Source organism: Rhyacophila brunnea, unplaced genomic scaffold (assembly GCF_057557595.1).
Source record: "Rhyacophila brunnea isolate RB1 unplaced genomic scaffold, BYU_Rbru_1.0 scaffold_3, whole genome shotgun sequence".
NCBI classification, from domain to species: Eukaryota; Metazoa; Arthropoda; class Insecta; order Trichoptera; family Rhyacophilidae; genus Rhyacophila; species Rhyacophila brunnea.
Window position 1 is genome coordinate 13,852,543 of NW_028232965.1, and position 24,943 is coordinate 13,877,485.

Below are 24,943 nucleotides of genomic sequence, written 5' to 3' on the forward strand. Positions count from 1 at the left end.
GCGGGAATAAATTAACGCAGTGGACGAATGCACCGCGATGGGAATCGACTGTGTTAAAGAAACAATGAAAATATTGTGAAATTTTTAATCAATCACTGCGGGTGAGCTTTGAGAAATTACAGGCAATCAACTTTCAGCGGGCGGCTTGGGCTTGCAACTCGACGTCATTCTGAATTTAATAATATATTCGGCGATGTCTTGCAGAAAGTGAATCTAGTCGAAACGAATTATTATGGAAATCGCTGGTGTTTGGTTTACGCATGTTTATTTTTGTAGACTGAATTAATTATAAAGCGTACAAGATTCTGTAGGCAGCGTACACAACACTTTTGTTGTATCAAACAAAACAAATATAGCTATATATATAGATAGGTAACAATTATGTTTAGGTCAAATTATGTGACTTCGAATAATTTTAAATATCATTAATGTAACAAAATACAGATTATGTTTATGAGTCAACAGCTATTACGGTTACCACACAATTACCACAGGACAGCAAGAAGTCTTTACAATGGTGTAGTAACCGAAATAGCTATCGATTTACAACACGATCTTACAAGATATTTTATCCTTGTTTATAGCAGTTGTAACCGGGTAATGCGGTAAATTTTTTAATTTAAAAGTTTTTTTTTTTAAATTTACAATTGTCAATTTATTTATTACTCATTATGGATATCACAGACCGTAAGTTTAATACGTTCACAATATTACATTTACATGTCAAATGAACAAAAAAAATACAAGGTACATAATACAGTGGAGTAAGAAAAATGAATAAAACAAGAATTACAAATACAGTAGGACTAGGAATAGTGAGTTTACTTGACACTATTTAAGGAATTATAAAACAATGACCCTCTAAATTCTCACTCACGTAAATGGAATACATCGATAACCAAAGCAATCGTATTATACCACAAAACTATCGCTCTCAATGCTGACAATGCACGCATATTATTTCAACAAACGTATTGCGAATTTTCCGTTCATCACCCCTTTGGCTACAAGGTCCAAACATGCATTTTTTACTTAAAGGGTAAATTATTTTGACAAATCAAGAGCCTTTTACTCAACGATTAGTCCTATACTCCCTACATCGGTAGCTAAAATATCCACTCCAAAACTCCACAATCGTCATTCGTCAATATACTATTCGGATATACTGAACATACTATGTAAAAACTTCTAAATAATATTCGTGAGGTCAAAGACCTTTAAGAGATTTCGTTTGAATGCTCAATAATACCAGCAATTAATTAGTATTATCACTTCATATATTCATGCTAATTTGCATGCAAGTGATAAAATAATTAAACATAGGTAGCAAACTGTATGCGCAGGTCAGTACACTGGGTCACCAGCGCAAATTGTTTCTTACCACGCGTTATCTATTAAGTTTCAGTGGCTAGTTAACACAATAAGTTATTTTCGTCCTCGTCAAATCATAGAGCGGGGCGAATAATACAAACTGCATAGGTATTTAATAGTCGCAATAATCTATAACCGTTTTAATGAGTTTGGTCATATTAATAAATACCACTGAAGACTAATAGTCAATTAAAACAAATAAAATCATTAAGAATTTATTTTCACACATATTCGGTACACAACAAAATACTGGACGCAAATATTTGACGTATAACTAGAGGGGGTCTAATAATAAAAAAAAAGTAGCGGTCCTGCAACGTTGTTAGTGCTGTTAATTTTGACAACAAAAATATAAGTAAGTACAATAATATTCACTACGTTGTCACTAGAGCTGCCATATCAATACTTGCAAGTATTGACACCAAAGTATAGAAACTTTTCAATATTCCAGAAAATCTAGTGTTTTCTTGAAAAACAAAAATCATGAACTATTATACAACATATTGGTAAGTAGGTACTCATATAATATAGTTATGCGGTATAATTATTGAACAAAATTTTAGGCTTGAAAACCTAATGTAGCAGAAAATGTTTTGAAATTGGTATTGATCTAATCTCACCCCATTTCACAATACCTACATGTTTATTTCGTTATACCCCGTTTACACCTGCATGATTTACTGCTGACAGTACGTATTATCGCGGCCATAACAAGAAAATGCACGTGTAAACACGTATTATCGTGCATTTATTGCAAGATTGCATGAATCTATCAAAAAGGTTTAGAAGCTTCTGAATTTTCACGAAATAATTGCTATTTGCATGGCGGTGCGCATACAGTAGAACGATAGTGGCGAACCTGCCGGAAGAAATTCGAACTACACCACACAAGAGTATGTTGACGTCTACCGAGTATCTACGAACTTTTTCGAACCTGTCTGAATCTATCAATAACACCAATACAATGACAGCATCGCATCTCGCTTACGCTTGAAGAATGAGATTGGAGAGACAGTCAGCAGTTTTACGTGTAAATAGTTATTATAGCGATAGTTTAAAATACACACTATTGGTGCAGGTAAATCAATGCACGTGTACAAGCACTATAATGCATTAAAAAAATATTTGTTACTAATCACAACGGTTGGATGTTATTGACAAATCAACTCAAAATAACTGCCAATTTATTAAATTCAAAACAGTATATTTATTGATTGATATACCTATTGTTTACGATATAATATGTATGTGCGAACAACGAACGAATAATATTCAACAAAACATTATTTATATTTCCCATCTATCTTGGGCAAAAATGTCGAAAAATTACACTGAAAATAATGACTAAAATATAGGAAATATTCCAATGCATTATAATCGCCAATTAGTGTTAAAATATCGAACTAGGGGAAAAGTATCAAATGATTCGATACTGACAAAAAAATATCGACATCGGTATTGTATCGAAAAAAAATATCAATACATTTTGACGGCCCTTCGCGACCCGAAAACTAGAGGGTTCTAGGTGAACAACTGCAGCAAAAAAGTTATGGGCTGTTGAAGTTTTGAACGCTTGTATTTTGTTAATTGTGAATGTTTTCAATTATTTTTTTGATTGAATATATCAATGATGGTACTGCTATGTTGTAACTATCAATAAAACTACGTTAAAACTAGTTTTTGATGGTTAATTTTAATACTTTGGACGCGGAAGACGCACGCGGTGCGTAATGACCAGGCGGCCGATCGATGTAATTAACGTGCATTTTAAAGGGGGCAATTAAAATCTCATTATCTATTCAGCAGCGAAAGCGTTAATCATAAATTCAGTTAGAACTTTGTCCACCTGAAACTCAAACAAATCGCCTATACTACAAGGTTCTAACTGAAATTTGTATGGAAATCCTGGTGATTCAGGACACATACTTTCATTTTTCATGTTAAAATAAATAAAATTCTTGAAAGATATCTAATATAATATTTTTTTCCGGAGAAAATGTATGGAAATTGTTGGGAAAATGGGAAATTCGGAAAAACTTTAATATTTTTTTGTAATTTTTGTTTAATACCATTTTAAAATGAAAATATAATTTATTAAAAATACAAATCTATTGTTGATGCAACAAGCCCAATGTTTATTGTTCAATTTAAACTGGCTTGTTGTCTTTTGTGTATACAAGATTGTTGTTACTAATGGCTGAGGGAATGTTGTGTAAAAATTTTTCTATTAAATTATTCGCCTCAGTTTTAGAATAAACTTCAAGCCAGCAAGAGGCATATCTTTCAGATGCATCATAACATCATAATGATATTGCATAATTAATATACTAAATCTCTATAGCGTGAGAATTCTCAGGAATAGGGATTTTAGAATACCACATAACCATTTCTTCACCTGATATGAAACATCTCAAACATTTATATCACTTCCAGGAAGTCTTTTAAACTTAAAACAATAAATCAATGAATGAAATAGCCTTAAAATACTCTCAATATTTAGACATTATTATTAACAAAAGGTTAAAGAATAAAGTTTAGTGTACAATGTTCGTTCGACATTCACATTATTAAAATAATCAATTACGTAGGTTTTAAAATAACGGTTTGTGAATATGTAATTGTAACATCGTTTGTAACGAAATTTTAAAAAAATAACGATAATATAATTAAATCTTACTTACGTTTCATAATATTATAATTCATCTATTAGTGAGTTCACAATTTACTGTTGATATCAAATATCACGAAACATTTTTTCGAGGTTATGTATCTCGAAGCTATAGTAGTTTATGTAAATACTCGTGGTTTATTGTTAAATATACTGCATGAAGTCTTAATAATAAATTTAAAATACAAAACAACAAGATTTTAGTCTTCATATTGCAATTTAGACAATTTTAACAACTTTAAATGTATTCACAACCACGAAATGTCGAAGCACATAGAACTTTGTAGAACGACGGATCTTTTTAGATTATGATAGAACTCTGTAGTAGGTACCGCATATATTTTGTAAAGTACACATAGAACTCGGTAGTAATAGGGTTTAATGAAAAAAATAAGAAATATTGACCTCATATTGATATAGGTATGTAGATAATGTGACTTGGAAGACTGCCTCATTATTACATTAGTTTGACCAAAAATCGACACTTAGAACCTTGTAGTTCTCGGGTCGCGTTGTTATCACATTGAAACATTTTTCGCAAATGTATTACAGTATTATGTACATTATACGCGATTTAGGTTTTCCTACGAAATACTCGTATATTCTAAATACTGATAATTCTGTAGATTTGGTAGCCTTTTCATGTACAATAACTGAAGCGGACTATCCTGTCATAAGAAATTATAGCTACATTAAGGGCGGACGTGCTCAGCGTGGGTCAAAATGGAGCTTTTGTTCTCTTTTCAAAGCATGATCCTGGACATTCCTTAAACGTTGTAGATAATCTATTTATATAATTTTGAAGCCTTATTATCCTTTATATTTATTTTAAACATTGGATGACTGCATAACGTATTTTTATTACATAAAATAGTATTCTTTTAAACCTCTCGATCTAATGTTTTAGAATATAGTCATATTTCAGTACATAAATGTGCAGTGGTGTTAAGATTTTTCACATTTATTAATTTTTAAACGCATTTATAAAACCATCAGTATAATTTATGTCGAAATTATTATAGTGAAATATTTACGATAAAAAATTATATTGATAATCTCTGTGATCCCAAACTTGACAAGAATTAGGCATTTTATTATTTAAAAAATGGGCAAGATTAACACATTTGAAGATAATTCTAAAGATACTAATTATAAGCTATGTCTGACCATTCAACTCTGATAAACATCCTACGAATAATGATTGCTTAATAATAATTATTGACCTAAGAATAAGGTAGTGTTTTTTGAAATACGCCATTTCTTTTAGCATTCCCCAGTGGTTAAGCTACAACATACGGCCGTAGCCATAAATTGACAAACTATAATTGAAGTAGGGAGTAAAATGATGTTAACGCGCGTGTTTGAACATGTACTGTTTAACATGTACCGTTTATAATGATAATAAGACAAAATAAATATAAAGGATAATAAGGCTTCAAAATTATATAAATAGATTATCTACAACGTTTAAGGAATGTCCAGGATCATGCTTTTAAAATAGAATAAAAGCTCTGTTTTGACCTACGCTGAGCATGTCCCCCCTTAATTAATTGCATTTTAATGTCAACTCTTCGGTTCCGGTTCAAGTTGAGCACGTATCATCCATATATATGTATGGACTAATGTAAAAGAAATAAATAAATATCGACTAATAACGAACCTGTAGAATTTAATGAATTATACTATATTGTAAAATGGAATTCTACAAAATAAATAATATTATTAAGTATGTAATTAATAAAAAAAACGTCACCCCACCCATTCGCAACCAATTCAAGTACCTGTTTAACTTGTATATTTTAAATTGCCCAAATTTATTGATGTATGCATATAACAATTAATTGCTACAGTACGTATGAATCCAAAATTATGTTGAGAAGCTTTTGCTTTTGACAGATGCAGGCAATACATAAGCTTACATTTATGCGAGCTTATTATATATTATATAAAGCTCAAAGGCAAATACTTTTCATACTCATGTAATGCAATCGAGGTATATAATTATCTGCAAGTGGTCATCCATAAATTAAATCACTAGATGCAGTGACGTATTTTTCATAAATAACATGATGTTTCTAATATACCTACTACACACAGGTATGACAGATTTTGAAATAATATAATATGTAAGAGAAAGCACGTAATTGAAAAATGTGTAGAAAATTGAGTAAGCATTTGACATTACAAAATTGCCAACATCAATATTAGCTGATAAGATCGATAAAATTTCATCATCATAAAAATATTTCTTTTGTGATTGCTACTTGAAAAAAACGCATTTTTGTATGACAGTTTGATACACGCTTCTGCAATATTAAAATTACTTGACTCTTTTATCTATTATAAGACGTCTGTGACGAAGACTCAATAGTTAACGAATAGGTATTCAACAATCATTTAATAACCAAAAAAGTATGTAATTACTGGCACAATTACTGTAAAATATATGTATTTGTGCGTTATTAATTTTAGACAGTAGGTACATAGTGGTATCTATGTAATTTCAATGGAATCTATGAATTATTTCAATTATTTTGTAATTCACTCGTAGGCGACGCCCGGTTCTATAATATAAATATATTCGAAAGTCATTTAATAAATTGCAAACGGATCGGCAATACCCTGAAAAGAGACATATCCACACATATAGGTAGGTACTACATTACGTTGCTAGAATATGTATACAGTGAGATTATATGCTTTTTTTCAAAGTAATTGATTTCCGGTTTACGTTAGGTGTGTTTATACATTTTTTTTATTATTTATGAGGTGTTTTATCATATATTTCGTATATCGTAATATGTCATCAATATTTCATAACACTTCATCAATAGCAGTATCATAATATTTTCGTAACAGTTAGGTATCTAGTCAAATGTCGCAAGTACGTACTTATAACTTTACTGTCCAGGTGAGCAGGTATCTACTATTATTTTTGATCACGAATCGTTTACCCACTCCCTCCAACTGGCAGTCTTTATCACAATAGAATAATTGTAGATGATAAGTTTAGTTCGAAAATGTTTTATGTATAGAGGCGTAAAATGCGAAGTCAACGTAATACGTCTTGAATGCCCAGTAAGTAAATAAAATCAATGATTTATCGCACTTTGAGCGAATAATTCCGACAACAAACATTACATGTCTTAGGCTTGGCATGCACGAATAAAACAGCTACAAATCTTTTATTGGTAACAACTCTTAACAGTTTCCTATCGGTCGTCAAACCCACACCGAAGAAGAGGCATGCATATTTCACTGCTATGTTGGTACCGATGTACACAAATCGATTTTAAACACAGGCGGATTACGAAGTATTCACAAAATAAAATTAATTAAGCTATTAATAAAATTAAATTAATGAGATATGATAATAAATTCATAAATACTTACTACAAGTAGGGCATACAAAATTACCAAAAAAATTCATTACCAGTAAAATTGTAAAAACATTATGTGAGTAGTTATTTTCATAATAAATTAGTTTAAATGAAATCTGTCGTTAGGTACCACCACAAGCTTTAGAAGCTTTCTATATTGTTCACTTAAATATCGCTGAAATTGGTCAACAAGCTGATAAAATCGATCATATTCTGTTATCAAATAGCACCGAACGCATGCATTCGCTCATAAAGCAGAGTCGATTTTTCAGAAAGGAAAGGAAAATCAATAACATATAGTAGGTCTAATGCACTCCCCCAATACTATTGCATAACGTACTATTATTCTCTCGCATTTATATTTACATACTAAGATAGTTGACTAGGTTTGGTTATAAACCTAGTTATTTAATCTACAGTATAATTAAGCAATAACGAATAAAGATCGTAAACTCTCCAATCACCGACAAACAGATGAGAGAATTTCTACAATTTTTATGATTTACTTCCAGACGTTTGCATTTAACTTTATTTAACTTATTGGTATTCTCTAGTTCTTGAAAGAAGACTCAGAAGTTAAAGGATAGCTGACGAAGATATTGGTCATTAAAATCATTTTTATGAAACCTACTCTAATCTCGCTGAAAAATCTTCTAAAGTCGTTAGTATTTATTTTAGGTTTACAGTGACTGATAACTATAGCAAAAAAAATACATAAATATTTTAATCTGCGTGTAGAGATATCCGCATAATAACAATTCACCGCGATGAAACTTAAAACCTTGCACTTGCAATGTATTATTATTCAAATAGAAAACGAGACAGATACATCGTAACATGGCAGCCATTCCGTAGCAATTCACATGCATACATTATCGTGCGCTAAGAATTTCACAATGATAACTGCACCTGAGTCAACTCCTATGCATCTTTTTTATGATATCCGAATGTGTTTCCATCTGATGAAACAATTTAGATTCTTATCACTATCAGACAAAAGGAACGTAGGTTATCGTTTCTCGATAGTAAATTTACATGCCCATGGTGAAATTAACTTATTATACTATCAATCTTATTGGTATTACCTACGCAACAACATAGCTCGTAAATGTATTTCAGCTAATATACTGAGAATTAGTAACAGATTTATTAAAAGAAATACACACGTACCTACACTTGGATTATATTCTGATGTAAATGATCAGCATTTTACAATTACTATGAATTATATGGACTTTGCGAATTACAACAATCACGAATAAAAACTATTATCATACGTACCTATCCAAACATACCACCTGTGTTATATTTCATTTGAATCAAAGGTTACAATTGAAAATACATCATTTTTAAAACTTTCTGAAACATATCCATTAAATCAATCCTAAAAAACTGTCCACCGAGGGGGATTTGAACAGACATCTTTGAGATCTTTCCGGATGAGTACTCTCAACCAATTAAATTATTAACTAAACTCTGTCCTTCTTTAGAATAATTTTCATAAATTAGGTTACCTAATTAATTAATTAAGGTAATTTCGTTAAAAAATATTATTATTTTCGTTTAAATCAAAGTGTAGCTAACTTGATTTTAAGATGTAGCCAGGAGGCATTGGATAATAATAAACTTATAAATAAATGTTGTGTTTTTTTATTGGCTCTACAATCTTTCTCCATCGATTTTTTAACACGCGTGTTGTACGAGAAATGGTTGTTAGCCATTTGCTTAACATATTAGATCCGTGCTCTGGATCCAAAGACAGGATGTGTATGAATTTTCGGGATTCGAATCCGGGGCTCTCGGCTTCTTTAAAAGATTTGCCACCCGACCATTGGTTCGATATTTACCAAGTATGAAAAGTACTTTTACGTCATGCGTTGCGTCTTAATTGCAGACATCATCAAGCATCGTATTTACAAGTACATAAAAATATGAATAGTTATGAATTACCATTAGGTTAGACTTCCTTCCTTCCTTCCAGAGTTACTTCCTTTGAATAAACATTAATTGAAAAACTACTATTCGCACCCTCAATATAATTTAAAGAATTACGTTTTAACAGCATCCTAGATGGAATAACATATTATAATTTATAACATGGAGTGAGCATACAATTTATTATGTTGTTTACAAATAATAAATGCACTTCTGTTTCAATACTGCATCCATCCATCACGAGCTTCATACATTACTTTCTTGCTGTATCGCCCATGACTTCACGTTTATGTATATCGGGTTTCGTTTGGGCACTCCCGTCAACATATGTTAACATCTTAATTTATACTAGACAACTATTAATATAAATCACTTTCGTAACTATTATTTTACAAGAATCAAAAGGGAACGGAATCGGTACCTACCAAAATAATTACGAATACTCTCACACCTGCGAAGCTGTGGCACACTTAATCTGTAGTCAGTGCCTACAATATTACTTTAAGCAGTGCGTAACTTGTAATATCACTGCTATTGACACCTTACAATTATTTATGAGATTTTACTATTGTGTTTAAGAATCAATTTAATAATTTCAAAACACATTTTTAATGTGTATATGGTAATTAAAAGGTTCTTATTTACGTCGTAATTTGTTTTAGACTTTTTTCAATAATCCGCGCAGTGATCGGTACTGTGCCCAAACGGAATTTTGATTTGATATAAATAAAAAAGAATACAAGTTATATTTATTTTAGTAAAATCAATACCTAGTAAAGTTTTCAAATATAATAATTACAAGATAAAAAGAACTTTTTATATACAACGTTTTTAAATTTTCTGTTGAACCATATAAACTTGACTTGAATGGCTTAAACGATCAAAAAAAATTGTACTTGACATGTCATATTGATTTCCATAGTAACGCACGTATATTATTAATTTAGTTGCTAGGACCCCAGACCCCTAGCAACCAATAATGGTGTCGAAATAACTTTTCATACAAAAAAGAATTAAGTGAAAATGAATTCAATTATACTTAAAGGTGGCTAAAAGTTTCAAATGTCTAGCTAGTCAGAAAGTTAGTTAAAAATCGATTGCAAGATTTGTACCGGACAAAGAACCACCGGACGAATAAGAATACCAGCTAAGAAAAACGTTGTAAAATACACTAAAACTATTACGTCCTCGTATTCAAATATCTCTTTGATACCTTCCAAAGAAATTAATACAACTACATTTTATTTATAAAAATTGCAACACAATAAAAATAAAGAGGAGACCCTTTAACATGCGTACCTACGTGTTAACTTTTAATTTTTTTTTTTAATGAATTCGTATTATAATTTGTGTTGTATTGCATGCTTTATTGTCAAAAAAGAACTTCTTGTCGACGTGTTAAAACTGTGAACTAATAATCCTCTCCAGTGCAGCTAATTGCACTTCCGTTTTCAAATGAGGAACACCGCCAAATGTATCATTTTATTTTACGCTCCGGTGTATGGATCTATCAATTTACATAATTTGAAGCTTTTATAATAAAAATGTCTAAAACGATTAGGAGTGATGTTAGAATAATTATTAGTAAGCTTTTGGTTTATTGCGAAAAAGAAAAGGAGTCGAATCTAAAAGGAGAGCCGATACAATATTTTTAAACACGCCTCTAGCACGAGTTGTCGCCATGACAGGTAATTCACTGAGAAGTCTTCTACATGCGACTACAGCGACTTCTTGGTATCGCCGATTTCTTGTTGTCGGATAATTATTCTATCGCTAGATATCCGTAGCACTACTACACTACATTTCAACCATAAGTTTCGTTCATTGCGATATTTTTAATATTATCTTTATTAACAGATGAAACCGTACTTGGAAACTATAAATAGGAAAACTGGGAAAAATACAATAATAGTGTTTTTATTAAAAATAAATAATGACAAGTAGTAAATCAAGAGTTACTTAATAGTGAAGGAAAAATAATATGTATCTTTAAATACTGCAATATGTTCGTTTTGATTAAAGAATAATGCATCGTTCAGCAGTTGAAAACTTATTATACGTTTATCAAGTACATAAAATTGAATCTTACTATTTGCGATGTGGTGATATAGATTATAGACTACGTATCTGTACACAATAACAAACTGTGTTATTTTAGTTTTTGTGTGTATAAATTCACGAGTCATGAAGTGATGACAAGTTTAATCGCTCTGTTCACCTATTTGTTTATGTTCGCAGAGTGAGGTGGCAAATGCGGAAGGTGCATCGCACTGGCGCGGCGTCGTCACGAACGCGGGCGGCGACAAGTCTGGCGGCAGAGGCGTCGCGACGCCCAACCTCGGAGCGTCGCATCCGCCGGCGCACGCCTGGGGACGCAACCTCAGCGTCGCTCAACAAGAACAACCGTCACAGGTACTGGCGCAATACTGAATTATGTAGGTAATATTTATATGCTTGAGCATATAGTTAGGTATACGCCGCATCGTGTTAATATTGTTTACACTATCAGCTGGGAAAAATAAATATTGCCTTGTCGGATCAATATCAATTTATTGTTGGTCAAATAAATATTGCGTTAAAAAATAAATTAACGTGAAACAATAACAAATATTTTAGCAGAAGCGACATATTACAGTTGTATTATGATATGCCCTATTAAAATAGTGGCATATCAATTTAGAATAGAATGTACCGACGAACATTTTTAAGCTACCGGAAAGATGTCTAAATTCCAAGAACAAACTACAAATTTTCATCCATATATATTTACAAACATGGACAAGATAACTAGGTTAAATATGTGTCGTTGCTAATACATAGTTTTAATATTTGTCAACAATTCTGGTCCGGGTTTACACATCTTCATAGAAACTAAGAACAAAAAATGCATCGCTTGATACTTTTTAATAATTGGCACTTATGAAAACCCAGAACATGCTTAGGGAAACCAAAGACGGCTTCATCTTCTATAATAAACATATTATTTGCGAATACGTATGGTTTAATAAAGTGTACGACATCTTTTTTATTGTATTTGTCTTAATTTTATAATAATAAGACACATGTATAATCATGTGTGTTATTGAGTAATGCTGCAATGCATTATATTTGAAATAAATAATTAAATTAATATTACAAAGGTATGCATGTACAACGTGGTGATATGTATAATTTTAAAAGTTCTATTAAAATTTATGATTTATTGCTTAAAACAAAACCAATTACTGGTGACCAATAAATTCAGTGCCCATTTCAATTATAATTGAACAGATTATTTTCCAACTATCGGTGTAATTTTGCTGGCACTTTGTTGAGTTGAGTTAAGCGCGGTCATTTGAAATTTCATTAATCCCGAGATGATTGCCGGCGGGCAGTTATGCGCAGTTATAATGTGCGTTTCTTAACGCACTCGCTGCAATGCTGAGTGGGTGCGAACGATTATCACACGTCACACTCGGGCGTTACTAAATAAACTTAATGTCGTATATATGTGCAGCGTATAATCAGACATTTTGCCATGAGCCCACACATAATTATTTATATTTGTGTGAATAATTGATTTTCATATAAAAAAAAATAATTTGTAAAAAAATACGTGGGTAATTTTAAATATTATTTTTAAGGTGTTATAACATATTATTTGATATTTTAAGTCAACTACGGATTGTCAATATTTCACAAGGAAAAATTACAATTTGTAAGTGGAATTGAGCGTTTATTTTAATGGATCTTAATTCTATGTAATAACATAGAATAGCTTATCAAAACAGAAATATGAAATACTCATGTCATAGATTCCTCAATATCTCTCAATTATTTCAAACCTTACTGATGAAGTGCCATTTTATAAAGCATACGGAATATTAAATTAAGTGGTTTCTAAAAAAAACCTCTCGATGGACATCAACTTGAAAAAAAATTGGGCGCAATAAATATTTAGCTTCGTAATGTTTTAATTACCGTATCTAATAGTTATTGAGTGTATATATATAATATAATATATATACGGACAAACAACGGATTTACTAAATTTTAAAAAAATTACTAAGCTACTAAATTTGGGACTAAAATCATCAATATCCAAAACATTCAACGGCAACCTTGCGTGATACTAAATTCTTATTAAGAATAGTTGTTACATTATTTTTTTGCCAAATATATTAAATCTTATTCATATAATATAGTATATTTACTAAAATGGCCCCTTGTTTACGATGGTAAATGTCAACAGTGTTCGCAATATAATAAACGTATTTAATACCTCCAGTCCTTTCGTATTTGCGTATTTAATCGATACTCAAAATATGTATTTAAAACAACGGAAATGCTTGCAAAGTACGAGTAATCATGACTTTTCATTTGTTCTTTGCATCAATACTCGTGACTCAAGAATTAGTTGACACCGACCCATTTTCACAAAAATATTCCAGAGAAATTAGGCAAGATGGCAGAAAAAAATGCTAGATTATCGCAAACTAAAAAAAATACGAGAAATTAGTGTTTCATAATTATTTTCACAAGAACAAAAATTTAAAGAAACATGTTTTCTAGCTCTTACAACCAACAATTTTTTTCATCCAGAAATAATTTTATAGTATTTTGGTAATTATATTATATTACATAGTATCACGGACCCTAAATTATTATAGTACAAAAATACTATAATTAATTCTAGTACTGTTGGCAATATTATGTATAAAAGGTCAGCACTTCGATTTTCAACCAAATCTGGTGGAATCTTTCGCCTCAATTCTTCCCAATTCTTCAATTCTATGGGAAATTTAAAACTGTTTAGTATCAAAAAAACGCTAGATTTAACGCCGGATGCATATTTTGCAAGCTAGATGCATATTCGTGTTCTTACACCACGTATGTTTACATTTTTACGCTATCTGTTAAACGGCATAATACCGTATAGCGATTCGTGGCATTCCATGCATTTAATCCTTAATCTCACTATGTACATAATATGTAAATGCATCTCTGAGTCATCATCGAAACAATGCACAAATATATCAAATCGTTAAAAGCCCGAGCAAGTAACACTCAGCGCTTTCATTAATGAAATGGTATGCAATTGGATGCAATTAATATTAATGGTGATTTGTGGGAAGGAATTGCTTTATATGGTTTTAATGGCGTCAAAAAATTTAGCCAGCGACGCTAGATGTTGCAAGATGATGCATAGGCTTTCAATAACGATGTTAATTTTTACGTCACAATATAAGTACGCGCGCCTATTAAATTTTGAATAATTCTTGATACAAAACATAATATTTATGACTACAACATCACTAATAAATCTAAAGGTATTTTACAATCTAAATAATAAAATCGATTCTTTGATAATATTAAATATTGTTACATAATTTAGATGCTCAGACTAAGGCATTGCATTCCACAATTTATTATGACATCGATAATGTCCAAATAATTTGGACTTGAGTTTAATTTCGTTTCATCTGAATATTCGATATAATAATAGTTAATAATATTCGTGTCCGGAAACTTGTACGTATGCAGTTAGCCGTATCACACTTCACCGTGAAATGTTGTATCGGAAATATATGGCCGTATATTAAAGACCGTCCAACCTCTTTGGCTCGTATAGTACTGACATAAAATTCATGTCTAAATAAAACACGGTTCTTGTCGGTTTACACTTTATAGGAAGCCAGCAGCAAACAAATTTTGAAAATAGCCGATATACTGCATTATTTGTCAGGTTAGGGTTAGGTTTTCGTTATTAACTTCATGTATTTTGACAAAATCAGCCATGAAAACTGAGTTAATGTTCATATTGAATCTAATAAAATTAGAGACCGTATAGTACACGGTCATCTCTTTCCGATAAGAAAGCTCACGGCGAACTGTGCCAAGGTGAAATGTTTTACGTACAATTTACATGTAACCAATAATAGTATAGATAAAAAAATGTTTTGGCTGCTCTTTAGTCATTTATTTACCTATCAAAGTTTTTTCAATTTTACTTTCATTAGTACTATATTATGTATGGCCCATTTCAATAAAACAAGATTTTAGTCAACATTTTCACTAAGTCATACGCCATTATAGCAGGTAAACATAAAAGTTGCTTTAGATAGATTTTTGCAAAAAGATGTTGATGTGCGAGTGAGTTATTCAATGTAAATAAATACATTTTAAGATGTCTGCAGTCTGAGAATAAAAATAAACAACCTAATCAAACATTAATTGGGTAGCCTTTTGCAAAAAGAAAACAGCAAACAATTTCTGGAAATAACGAACTGTCAAGTTAATTCATTTATTTACTTAGGTACACTACACACTTGGTTAAATTTATTGAATTTATATTGTGAAATAAAATAAAATATTTCCCTGGCTAACACAATAATCTATATTAATATTACTTATGTCCAAATAAAATAATCCCCTGCCAAACACTTTGGTGACGACTGAGAGCTTATTATAAAGTACGTAGATAGATATTACACAGTTTAGCAATGATTATAAACCAGGCTATAAACTTAAGTAAATAACATAAATGTCTTGAAGTAGGCAGCGTGTACTAATATTAAAATCATAAAAACAATAATGTGGGCTGTAGCCGTTTTCAATTGTCTTTATTTCATAATATGTAATATTATAGCCTGGTCTGAGTATTTATTTAGGCAACGTGTTTAGATTGCGCAGCTGGAACCCATGGAGCTAAACACAGCAAATTGTTTTTACCATCACCTGCTCATGCCATAAATTGCATCCTGTGTACCTACGAGTATGCCTATTATATTTCAAATTAAAAATTGACAGTGTACGTTATGCAAAAGACGGATTCTGTGGAACTTTTCGTATAACAATAATTGAAAGCGATTCCAGATCGTTTGTTTAATTTGTAACAATACAAATAAATATTCTTTATGTTGGCAGCACTCACATATTGGCATATTGTTAACTGTCTTATGTTGACCACTTACTATCGACTTTTTATCTAAATAATGTTTAATTTTATATTTTTTAAAACTTCTTTTACGCTTGTCATAATAATGCAATGCATTTTATCGCAGTGCGGTGGCTTTTCCAAATAAATCTCAGAACATAAATGTTTCAATTCAATTGTTAAATTTGATTTAACTTCAGCATCTTTGCGAGACCAGATTGTGATACGATTATGGCTATATTAAATCTCCACATAATGCAAGCAGCCGATAACTCGTAACTTGTGGGTTCACTTCATTTAAATCTTTGAAAAAGTATATTATAATATCGTCATAACCTTCACTCCGTAAATGCTACTAATACCATAAGTTGTTTAATTGTTACTTACTTTTTGACATTTACAAGATAACTTAATATTGTCATGATAAATTGACCGAATAATAAACTAATCGACTTATACTATACTTAGTTTAAAATTAAATTTCCCAACAATGTTAAAATCGAAGTTATTGAATTGACAATATTATTTAAAGGTCCATATAAAAGGGTTTTTCTTTAACATTTTAAGGTTTAAGTTATATCTCATTTCATGGACGCTTACTTGGACAATAATTGGCTATCTAGCTCGTTTAAATATTGTTTTATCATTTTCACAGATAGAAGTAAGACTTCGGAAATTAGAAGAGGCTGCCATTAATCCTGGAAGGAGGCCACAGCTGATGCAGCAGGATGCAAGCAGCGCAGGAGAACTGAGAGCAGTGTTAGCGAACGAGACGGCCATGATTGCAACGAAGGTACGTTCTTGAAAAGTAGGCTGATAATAAAAAATAAATTATTGACCTGCTTCGTTGTAAAACTATAGAATTATCAAAATTTTTGTTTTAATACCATCATGTAGATCTCTCGCTATAGATGATAATATATTCAGGAGAACGAGAAGGATGGAGCAATAACTCAGAGCCTATCTACCGCCTGTTTGCGGGGCCGATACTAGCGCAATTTCTTAAAGTTAGACGCTTACGACGGCCTGGTCATATCGCAAGAATGGAGGAAACACAAGCCCCAAAAATATTACCGACAACAAACCCAGAGGGAAGAAGAAAAATTGGAGGAGCCAAGTTAAAATGGTTTAACTACGTCACACACCCCACGGCCGCCGCCACATTGAGTCTTCAAAACTGAATAGGCATGCTTGGAGATATATCGCCCATCCAATGCAGGACCACAAGTGCTAAAATCTTGATTTTCTGTTTCAAATGCAAAAATAACTATAGGATTCATACTGTAAAAATACCAGAAGAAGTCATTCGGAAAACAAAATAAAAATATCGTTCATATTCGAGATATTTGATGTTAAACCTGTATTTTACGTAGATGCAAAACTTCAAATGCGATTTTCTCGAAACTATGAGTTTGCAGTCATGGTCCTTTTGCATTGGGTGGGCGAATATTGGAGACGGCCAAGATTCACTCAGCATTATAGTCGATAATGTAGTTCAACTATGTACCTCAAGGTCCTAAGCTACAGTTCAAGTAATTAATAAAATTACTTATATTAAAAAAATATAATTTAACCTACCTACTTAATAGTAATAGTGACGACTCAAAATTACCTAAGTCAACACCGCACATTAGCAGAATACCCAAATCAAATACAAGAACGCGATTTTCGAACATACACTCTTATTGCAGTATGGATAGATTTTTTAAACATATCCAATGTACCTATTATTTTGTAAATGGCAATTGCAAAATACGATAACAATCCTATAAAGTGATGGACGCAAACTTTCAATACGCACCCTTATAATTTTACAACCACATAAATAATTATTTTATTTACGAAATTAATTAAATTTTAATGAGAATATTAGAGATGTAGGTATATGAGAGTATTTAAGTAATGAGGAATTTTATTCATCGGATACAGGCGATAATTAAATGTATATATTGCACCGAGGGCATCTTCATAGGTAGAATAAATCGATAATAATAATTACTAAGAGCATCGAATTTTACAGCCATAGATCATTATAAAACAAATTAAATTGATGCATCGCTATTTTATACAATGGTTTAGGTATCTTATGAAATACAGACGGTTGAAGATTCGAGCTCCTGATTTCGATTTCGATAATCCGGTGCGCTATTCAATAAGTCACGACGTCCTGCCTTGCGTCATGTTATAAACCACATTATTTGAACCTAATAAAAAAGGAACAATGCGCCACTGCAGGCTGTATCTCACTTTCGTTGAAAAGAGAGTGCGAGGAATCAACAGAATGTAATTAAGTGCCGTCTGGGAGACATACTATCTACGATCTTTATGGACCAATTCGGCATGCTAAACTAACTAGGTAAATAACTGACAATGCAACACTGAATTCATTAATTTGAGAGTTCAGTGAAACGCGAATAAATCGCACGGTTTCAAGGCTATTAGCAAACGTCTAATGAATATAACAAAAACAGATATGTAGGTATTATACAGATATGAAGTAGGGAGTAAGATCATGTTGCCGCGCGTGTTTGAACATGTACCGTTTAAAAAACGATTTTTTTTCGGTTAGATACATGTTCAAACACGCGCGTTAACATGATCTTACTCCCTACTTCATTTATCGTTTGTCAATTTATGGCTACGGCCGTATGTTGTAGCTTAACCACTGGGAAATGCCAATAGAAATGGCGTATTTCAAAAAAATACCCCCTTATTTTTAGGTCAATAATTATTATAAAACAACCCTTATTCGTAGGATGTTTATCACGTTTGATTAGCTTATAATCAGTATCTTTAGAATATTCTTCAAATGTGTTAATCGTGCCTATTTTCTTGTCAAATTTGGGATCACAGAGATTATAAATATATTTTTGTATCGTAAATATTTCACTATATGACGTTAACATTAATTTTACTAATGGTTTTGTAAATGTGTTTAAAAATTAATAAATCTAAAAAAAACTTAACACCACTGCATATGGATGTAGATACTGAAATATGACTATATTCAAAAACATTAGATCGAGAGATTTAAAAGAATACTATTTTATGTAATAACAATACTTCATGCAGTCATCAAATATTTAAAATATATATAAAGGAAAATAAGACTTGAAATTATATAAATAGATTATCTACAACGTTTATTGATAGACATTAAATGTACTATGTACTGGACTAGTATTATAAATTTTATAATACTAGTTCTATCTAATTTGATCATATTCTCAATAAATTGGCCATTTTTTCGGCCAAAGTTATACTATCGAGTACCTACCTGCCGACCTACATAAAAGAGTCATTTGTGATAATCGCGCATTAATCTTATAGATTTCAAGCATGTACTATGAACTGTGGAGAAGATCGCATTCAATGGAGGCCATGGTAAAAGACGCAATGGCGCTAACCAACGCAACACGGCGAGAGACCCAAGATGGTCTCCGGTCCCTCATGCTGCAACTGACGAGGCGAGGACTACTACCCCCGCAACCTACCCATACTCCAACCTCACAAATGCACAGTAAGTTAGTCAATATTTTCTAGCTAGCCCCTGTTTCCGGACAATTGATTACGTCAGGAAATATTTCCTAATAAATCTGACATATCTAATAACTAACCACTAATTTAGTACAAACCTACAGACTACTTAACAACAAATAATAGGTGCAATTATTATTTATATAGATCTACCATCATAAATTGGCGTTTCAGCGAGGGCGCTAGTATGACATTGAGAATATTACCATAACTAACAAAAAAATGGTAATCTATAATTTTTTATTGGTAGTAGATTTTTGTACAAATATTATGCAATCCATAATTCGAGAAACATGTTGTAAAATTAAATGACATTTGTAACAAATTTATCCTCGATAGACAATTTTAGTTTCAAATTCGACCGGCTGCCAACTTACGATGGTAGATCTTTACAAGCAATCTTAACTCAATGCAGTTATCCAAGGCATACTGGAATCATTCTGTCACACAATCGGTACGGTAAAAGCGTTGCGCAGTTGTATTGGTACCTGTTAATTATCTGCTACAATGCCTATTTGAATGCTAGCAAACAAATCAATACAACTGCGAATTGCTTTTGCAGTAGGTAGAATGTTGTCAGATTCTTCTGGCAGTGTAAGTGAATCTTTAGATTTTGATATCGTTACTTTCAAATGACTATAACACTGTTGCAGAGTAATTTTGTCGTGGCCGCAATGCTCGAAGAATCTGTCCTTCCTCTAACCATCGTGTCACTGTAGAATAATTTCAGTGTAACATTTCAGCGCAGAATACTGCTGTTCACTTATCGCAGACATTACGCAAGGAGCCGATATCATATTATATAACTTGACTTTCCTCCCTCTGTCTGTCAGTGTATAATTAAGAATCAGAGGTAAATTTGAATGCTGGGTATGAACAATCTGCAGAGCTTTATATGAAAGGTGTAGGCATGGCCCCCACAAGAGGGGGCTGACAGGGCTCTGACCTAGGGGGGAGGCTCAGGGGGGGTGGCGTGGCGGGTCGATCAGATAAACGAGGTAAATACACATCTTAAATTTTCTCTAATAGTGAAAAAAGTCGCCTGCGTCGCTATTTTACTTCGGGGTTATTACCATTTTTAAATATAATATGGTTGTGCGATGCAATTTTTGATTGTCTTGTGTTGATACTCGACAATTCCATAATTCGATGAAAATCGCTAAAAATACACTGAATTTTATTTGACCTCGAACATCGTTTAGAAAACGCCACTGTAAAACGTCAGACTGCCTTTAACCTTAGCGATATGCAGGGGGGGCCACCAAAGATCCTGGCTTGGGGGCCAGCTTCGGTATGTAGGGGCCGTGGGCGTAGGTATATACTTTTAGTATGCCCTGTATTTTTTCATCCTAGAAATCAACATTTCATATTTATATAATTTGTATTTTGAGAATTGGGAATAAAGTCATATATTGGTAGATACATCAGATATCAGCAGCTATACAACCGTTTAAAATTATTATTTTGTTTATGCGTGCATTATACATTTAATTTTATTAATAAATAACATTATACAGTGAAATATAGTTGGCGAGCTTTCTATTGGACTTTGTAATAGACTTTTAATTTTGGAGAAATTGAAACACTGCGTTCTATATTTGGCACGTATTTCTTTTATTATAGTAATCGAAGATTACCATAACCATATAACCAAGTTCATTTCCGTAGGTTTTGGTAATGTCGTTTAATGAACTATTATTATACTATAATATGCGTGTTATTATTAATCATATTATTATGGTGTACCTACATGCATGTGTACGTATGAAATTCGTGAAAGTTTGCATAGCATAACATTATGCGCATTCTATTTTGACTCTGGAGAGATGATACGTGCTGTCGTTGGAGTTTTAAAATCCGTAACGCTTTTCAATATGGTCTTATCGAACAAGATAACGAACAATAATAATATAAAGGTACGGCTTAGGTATTTCATTTCACAGCGTAAAGTTTATTGTACGGGAAGTTATCTCTAAAAAAAATTTAGTATACACGATACAGTAAAAAAATCGCACGCCAAATACACCAGCGCTATTATATTTCTTTTCGATGTTAATTCTATTAGTATTGTATTGGGCGGGTACCTACCTACCCTATCCTAAAACAATATTAATTAACTTATTAATTCATTTATAGATACGTTAAGAGAAAACTTTAAAATCCATAAAAATCACGATCATATTCTTATGCTATTATTATGAGACCAGCGTAAATATTGTTAGATAATTGACATATTATGGCTATTTAGTTATGATATATATATATATATATAGATATAGACATGAATATAGTCTGTAATAAACATCAACCAAATATATTAAAAAATAGTTTCACCGAATATGATTAATAGTAATTTATAATATCCATTCATCCATACGATCTTCAGAACTTTTCACGTTAGTTTTTAAACAAACCTAGGTACATACTTTATTTGGAAATCGATCATTTTGCGTTAATTTTATAAGAATATTTTTTATGATCTATTCCAGTGGTTTTCTTACTTTTCCACCTCAGGTGCCTTCTGTATAAGAATGTTTTCACAGCACCCTGAAACTATAATGCTGCCAGACGTAGTTAGGCAACGGCAATGTCGTGGTGTACAATAAACAGTGGCTAACGTGACGAAATGTATCGATCGGTGATTGACCATTCGACATTAAGAGGAACGGAAGTGAAGCCATATCCGATTCGTGTGTAGACTATCCTCCACGTAACCTTGCCATTGTACACAGCGACAAGGATTTGTGTGTATACGCAACCGTATAAATGCATTAGTAAAAGCCGGGCACTCGATTAGTTTACACACGTACGCCGTATAATTGTATTATTGTAATAGTAAATTCCAAGCACTCGATTGGTTTATTCACGTTTTCATTCAAAAACATCTATTGCAAATGGCAAGGTTACGTGACGGAGACTAACGTCTGCTGCTTTAAATAACGCTATCCACTGATGACAACCGTCACCAAAGAATATTAAAGGTTGTGGCGGTGCAACAACGCATTGAATTAAAATTTGAATCAATATTGAACATAAAAAATCACTCATAATAAATTCGTCGTCAATTATGGCGTACCGGTAACATATGTCTCTAAAGGGGTACTAGCATGTTGAAAGGTTGGGAGACACTTCTTTCAACTATGGGCAATATTGCATATTATGCACATATTGTATTACTGATGTCTCATTCTGCTTAGGTAGGTACGCGGTAAGAAAGCTTACGTACTTACAACGGCGTAGTTTGAGATACCTACCTACATATTTTTCCAAACGTTCAACGCCTCACCTTTTGGCTCCACTCATTTGGCCAAAGTCAGCCTTCTCACCCTCTTCCGATTTACATCTTCAACGGACCACAATAACAATCGATGTTTCACAACTGGCAATACAATGGCAGACATAATTGGTTAACTAACACCTTATCGTGCAACGACTTACAACATCATGCAACTCTTCTAGCTGTAGTTTTGACCTCTACGAAAAATATTCAAATTATTTCAAAGTTGTACTTATTATTATTTCAAATTGTATTGATCTACGTAATATCAGTCATTTTAATAACATAATTTCTTATAAAAAAAACCCTCATAATGTGCGAAGTTGTTTTACGCGCTATAGGGTGAATCCCGCAGAGCAAAACAAAATATTTCTATCGCGTGTGGTCGTTTTGCTAGACTCGTTTATCATACGAGAAACAGTAGTTGACCATTCGCTTAACTTCTCGCACTTTGCATCAAACACATTTGAAAAAACAGCTTGCATGTATGCTGACTACAGAATCGATCCTGCGGACCCACGGTTTCAGAGACAGGCGCTTTACTACAAAATAATAGATATCGTAAATGTTGGAAATAATATTTTAAATTATGGAGTGAGTTAAATGCTATAATACTAGTAATTTTCAATATAAATAGGATCGTAGCTAAATAAACTGAAAAGTATTATTTTACATTCTTTATGTTTGGGGTAGCTTTCTCAAAAACTAGACTTTGCAAGAAGAAACATCAACAAGAAAAAATTGAATCCATAGCATAGCCTGTAGGTTGAGCAAATGTCCAACAACCAATTTTCGTAAAAAAAATATGAAGAAACCTGTTCCGAGAGGTGGATAAGATTCACATCAGATGGTAGAGCCAATTAAAAAAAAAACTAAACTTATGTCTTTGATTTTCACTATGGTTAATTTAATATCGAAACGTATTCTTACTGTCTTCGTGTTTTACAATTCAAATAATTTCCCCACGTTTCTTAATAATACACATTATTTTTTTTGCAGATCTGAACAACTTGACATCCATCATTCAGCGGAAAATGACTGAAACGAATCGAAAAATGGACACAAAATTAGATGCCATTCTCCTCGCACAAAATCTTTTCCTAGATTCATGTCACAAGATACAATTGAATGAGCCTCAAATGGAGCAACACATAACCATAGTACTGGAAAAATTAGTGGACACTTTTATGAATAGGTAAGAATGGAAGATTTTTTCTATGTTTAGAAGATACATGTGGTTGTCAGTCATCAAGACTGAACAGATAGATGACAGCAATTAATTTTTTTCATAAATCAGTGAAAATTTCTTTAGACTTGTTGACTTTCGAAATGACTAATACTAAAGCTATACATTTTCTTTGCTACAGAACTACGATAACATTGAATGAGATTCAACTTATACAAGGATTGGTGAAATCACATGACTCAAGCATTAAATCAGCTGTGGCCAGGGTTAATAATGCCGCCCTTATGTCAGGCAAACATAGTAAAAGTATCATAAATTCATTGGATGAATTTAAAGAAGAATACAAAGATATAATTGACAATCGAAACCGAGGAATTGGAGATGAAGCAGGGAAATTATTTGGAATGAAAGTTGACGGGATGACAACCATCTTACAGGTGAAAAACATCTCAATATAATTAATTAACATGACACAGCATTGAAAACCTCAATATATCCCTCAGAGTAATAATATAAAGAGAGTAGCTATTGTTCGGCAAAATTAAGCCGTGTTTCTCACGCATAACGCACAGTAAAACATCAATATTATTATTATTAACTTAACTATGAAATGTTATACCATCATGTTGCTTCTCAGTATGGCTACCAAATTTAAACACAACATTATTAAACA

The 24,943-nt window shown here is 32.1% G+C and overlaps 2 protein-coding genes across 2 annotated transcripts in view; one reads left to right on the plus strand and one right to left on the minus strand.

The window, feature by feature from the left end:
- Positions 1 to 24,943, minus strand: part of LOC147067914 (uncharacterized) — a 133,666-nt gene that overhangs the window by 100,253 nt on the left and 8,470 nt on the right. The window lies entirely within an intron of this gene.
- LOC147067915 (uncharacterized) overlaps positions 1 to 24,943 on the plus strand; it is a 77,428-nt gene that overhangs the window by 49,389 nt on the left and 3,096 nt on the right. Inside the window, exons 4-8 of the mRNA XM_085952849.1 lie at positions 11,593 to 11,766; positions 16,926 to 17,063; positions 19,601 to 19,790; positions 24,084 to 24,279; positions 24,452 to 24,707. Coding sequence (XP_085808975.1) covers positions 11,593 to 11,766; positions 16,926 to 17,063; positions 19,601 to 19,790; positions 24,084 to 24,279; positions 24,452 to 24,707 — 954 coding nt within the window. The remainder of the gene's footprint in view (positions 1 to 11,592; positions 11,767 to 16,925; positions 17,064 to 19,600; positions 19,791 to 24,083; positions 24,280 to 24,451; positions 24,708 to 24,943) is intronic.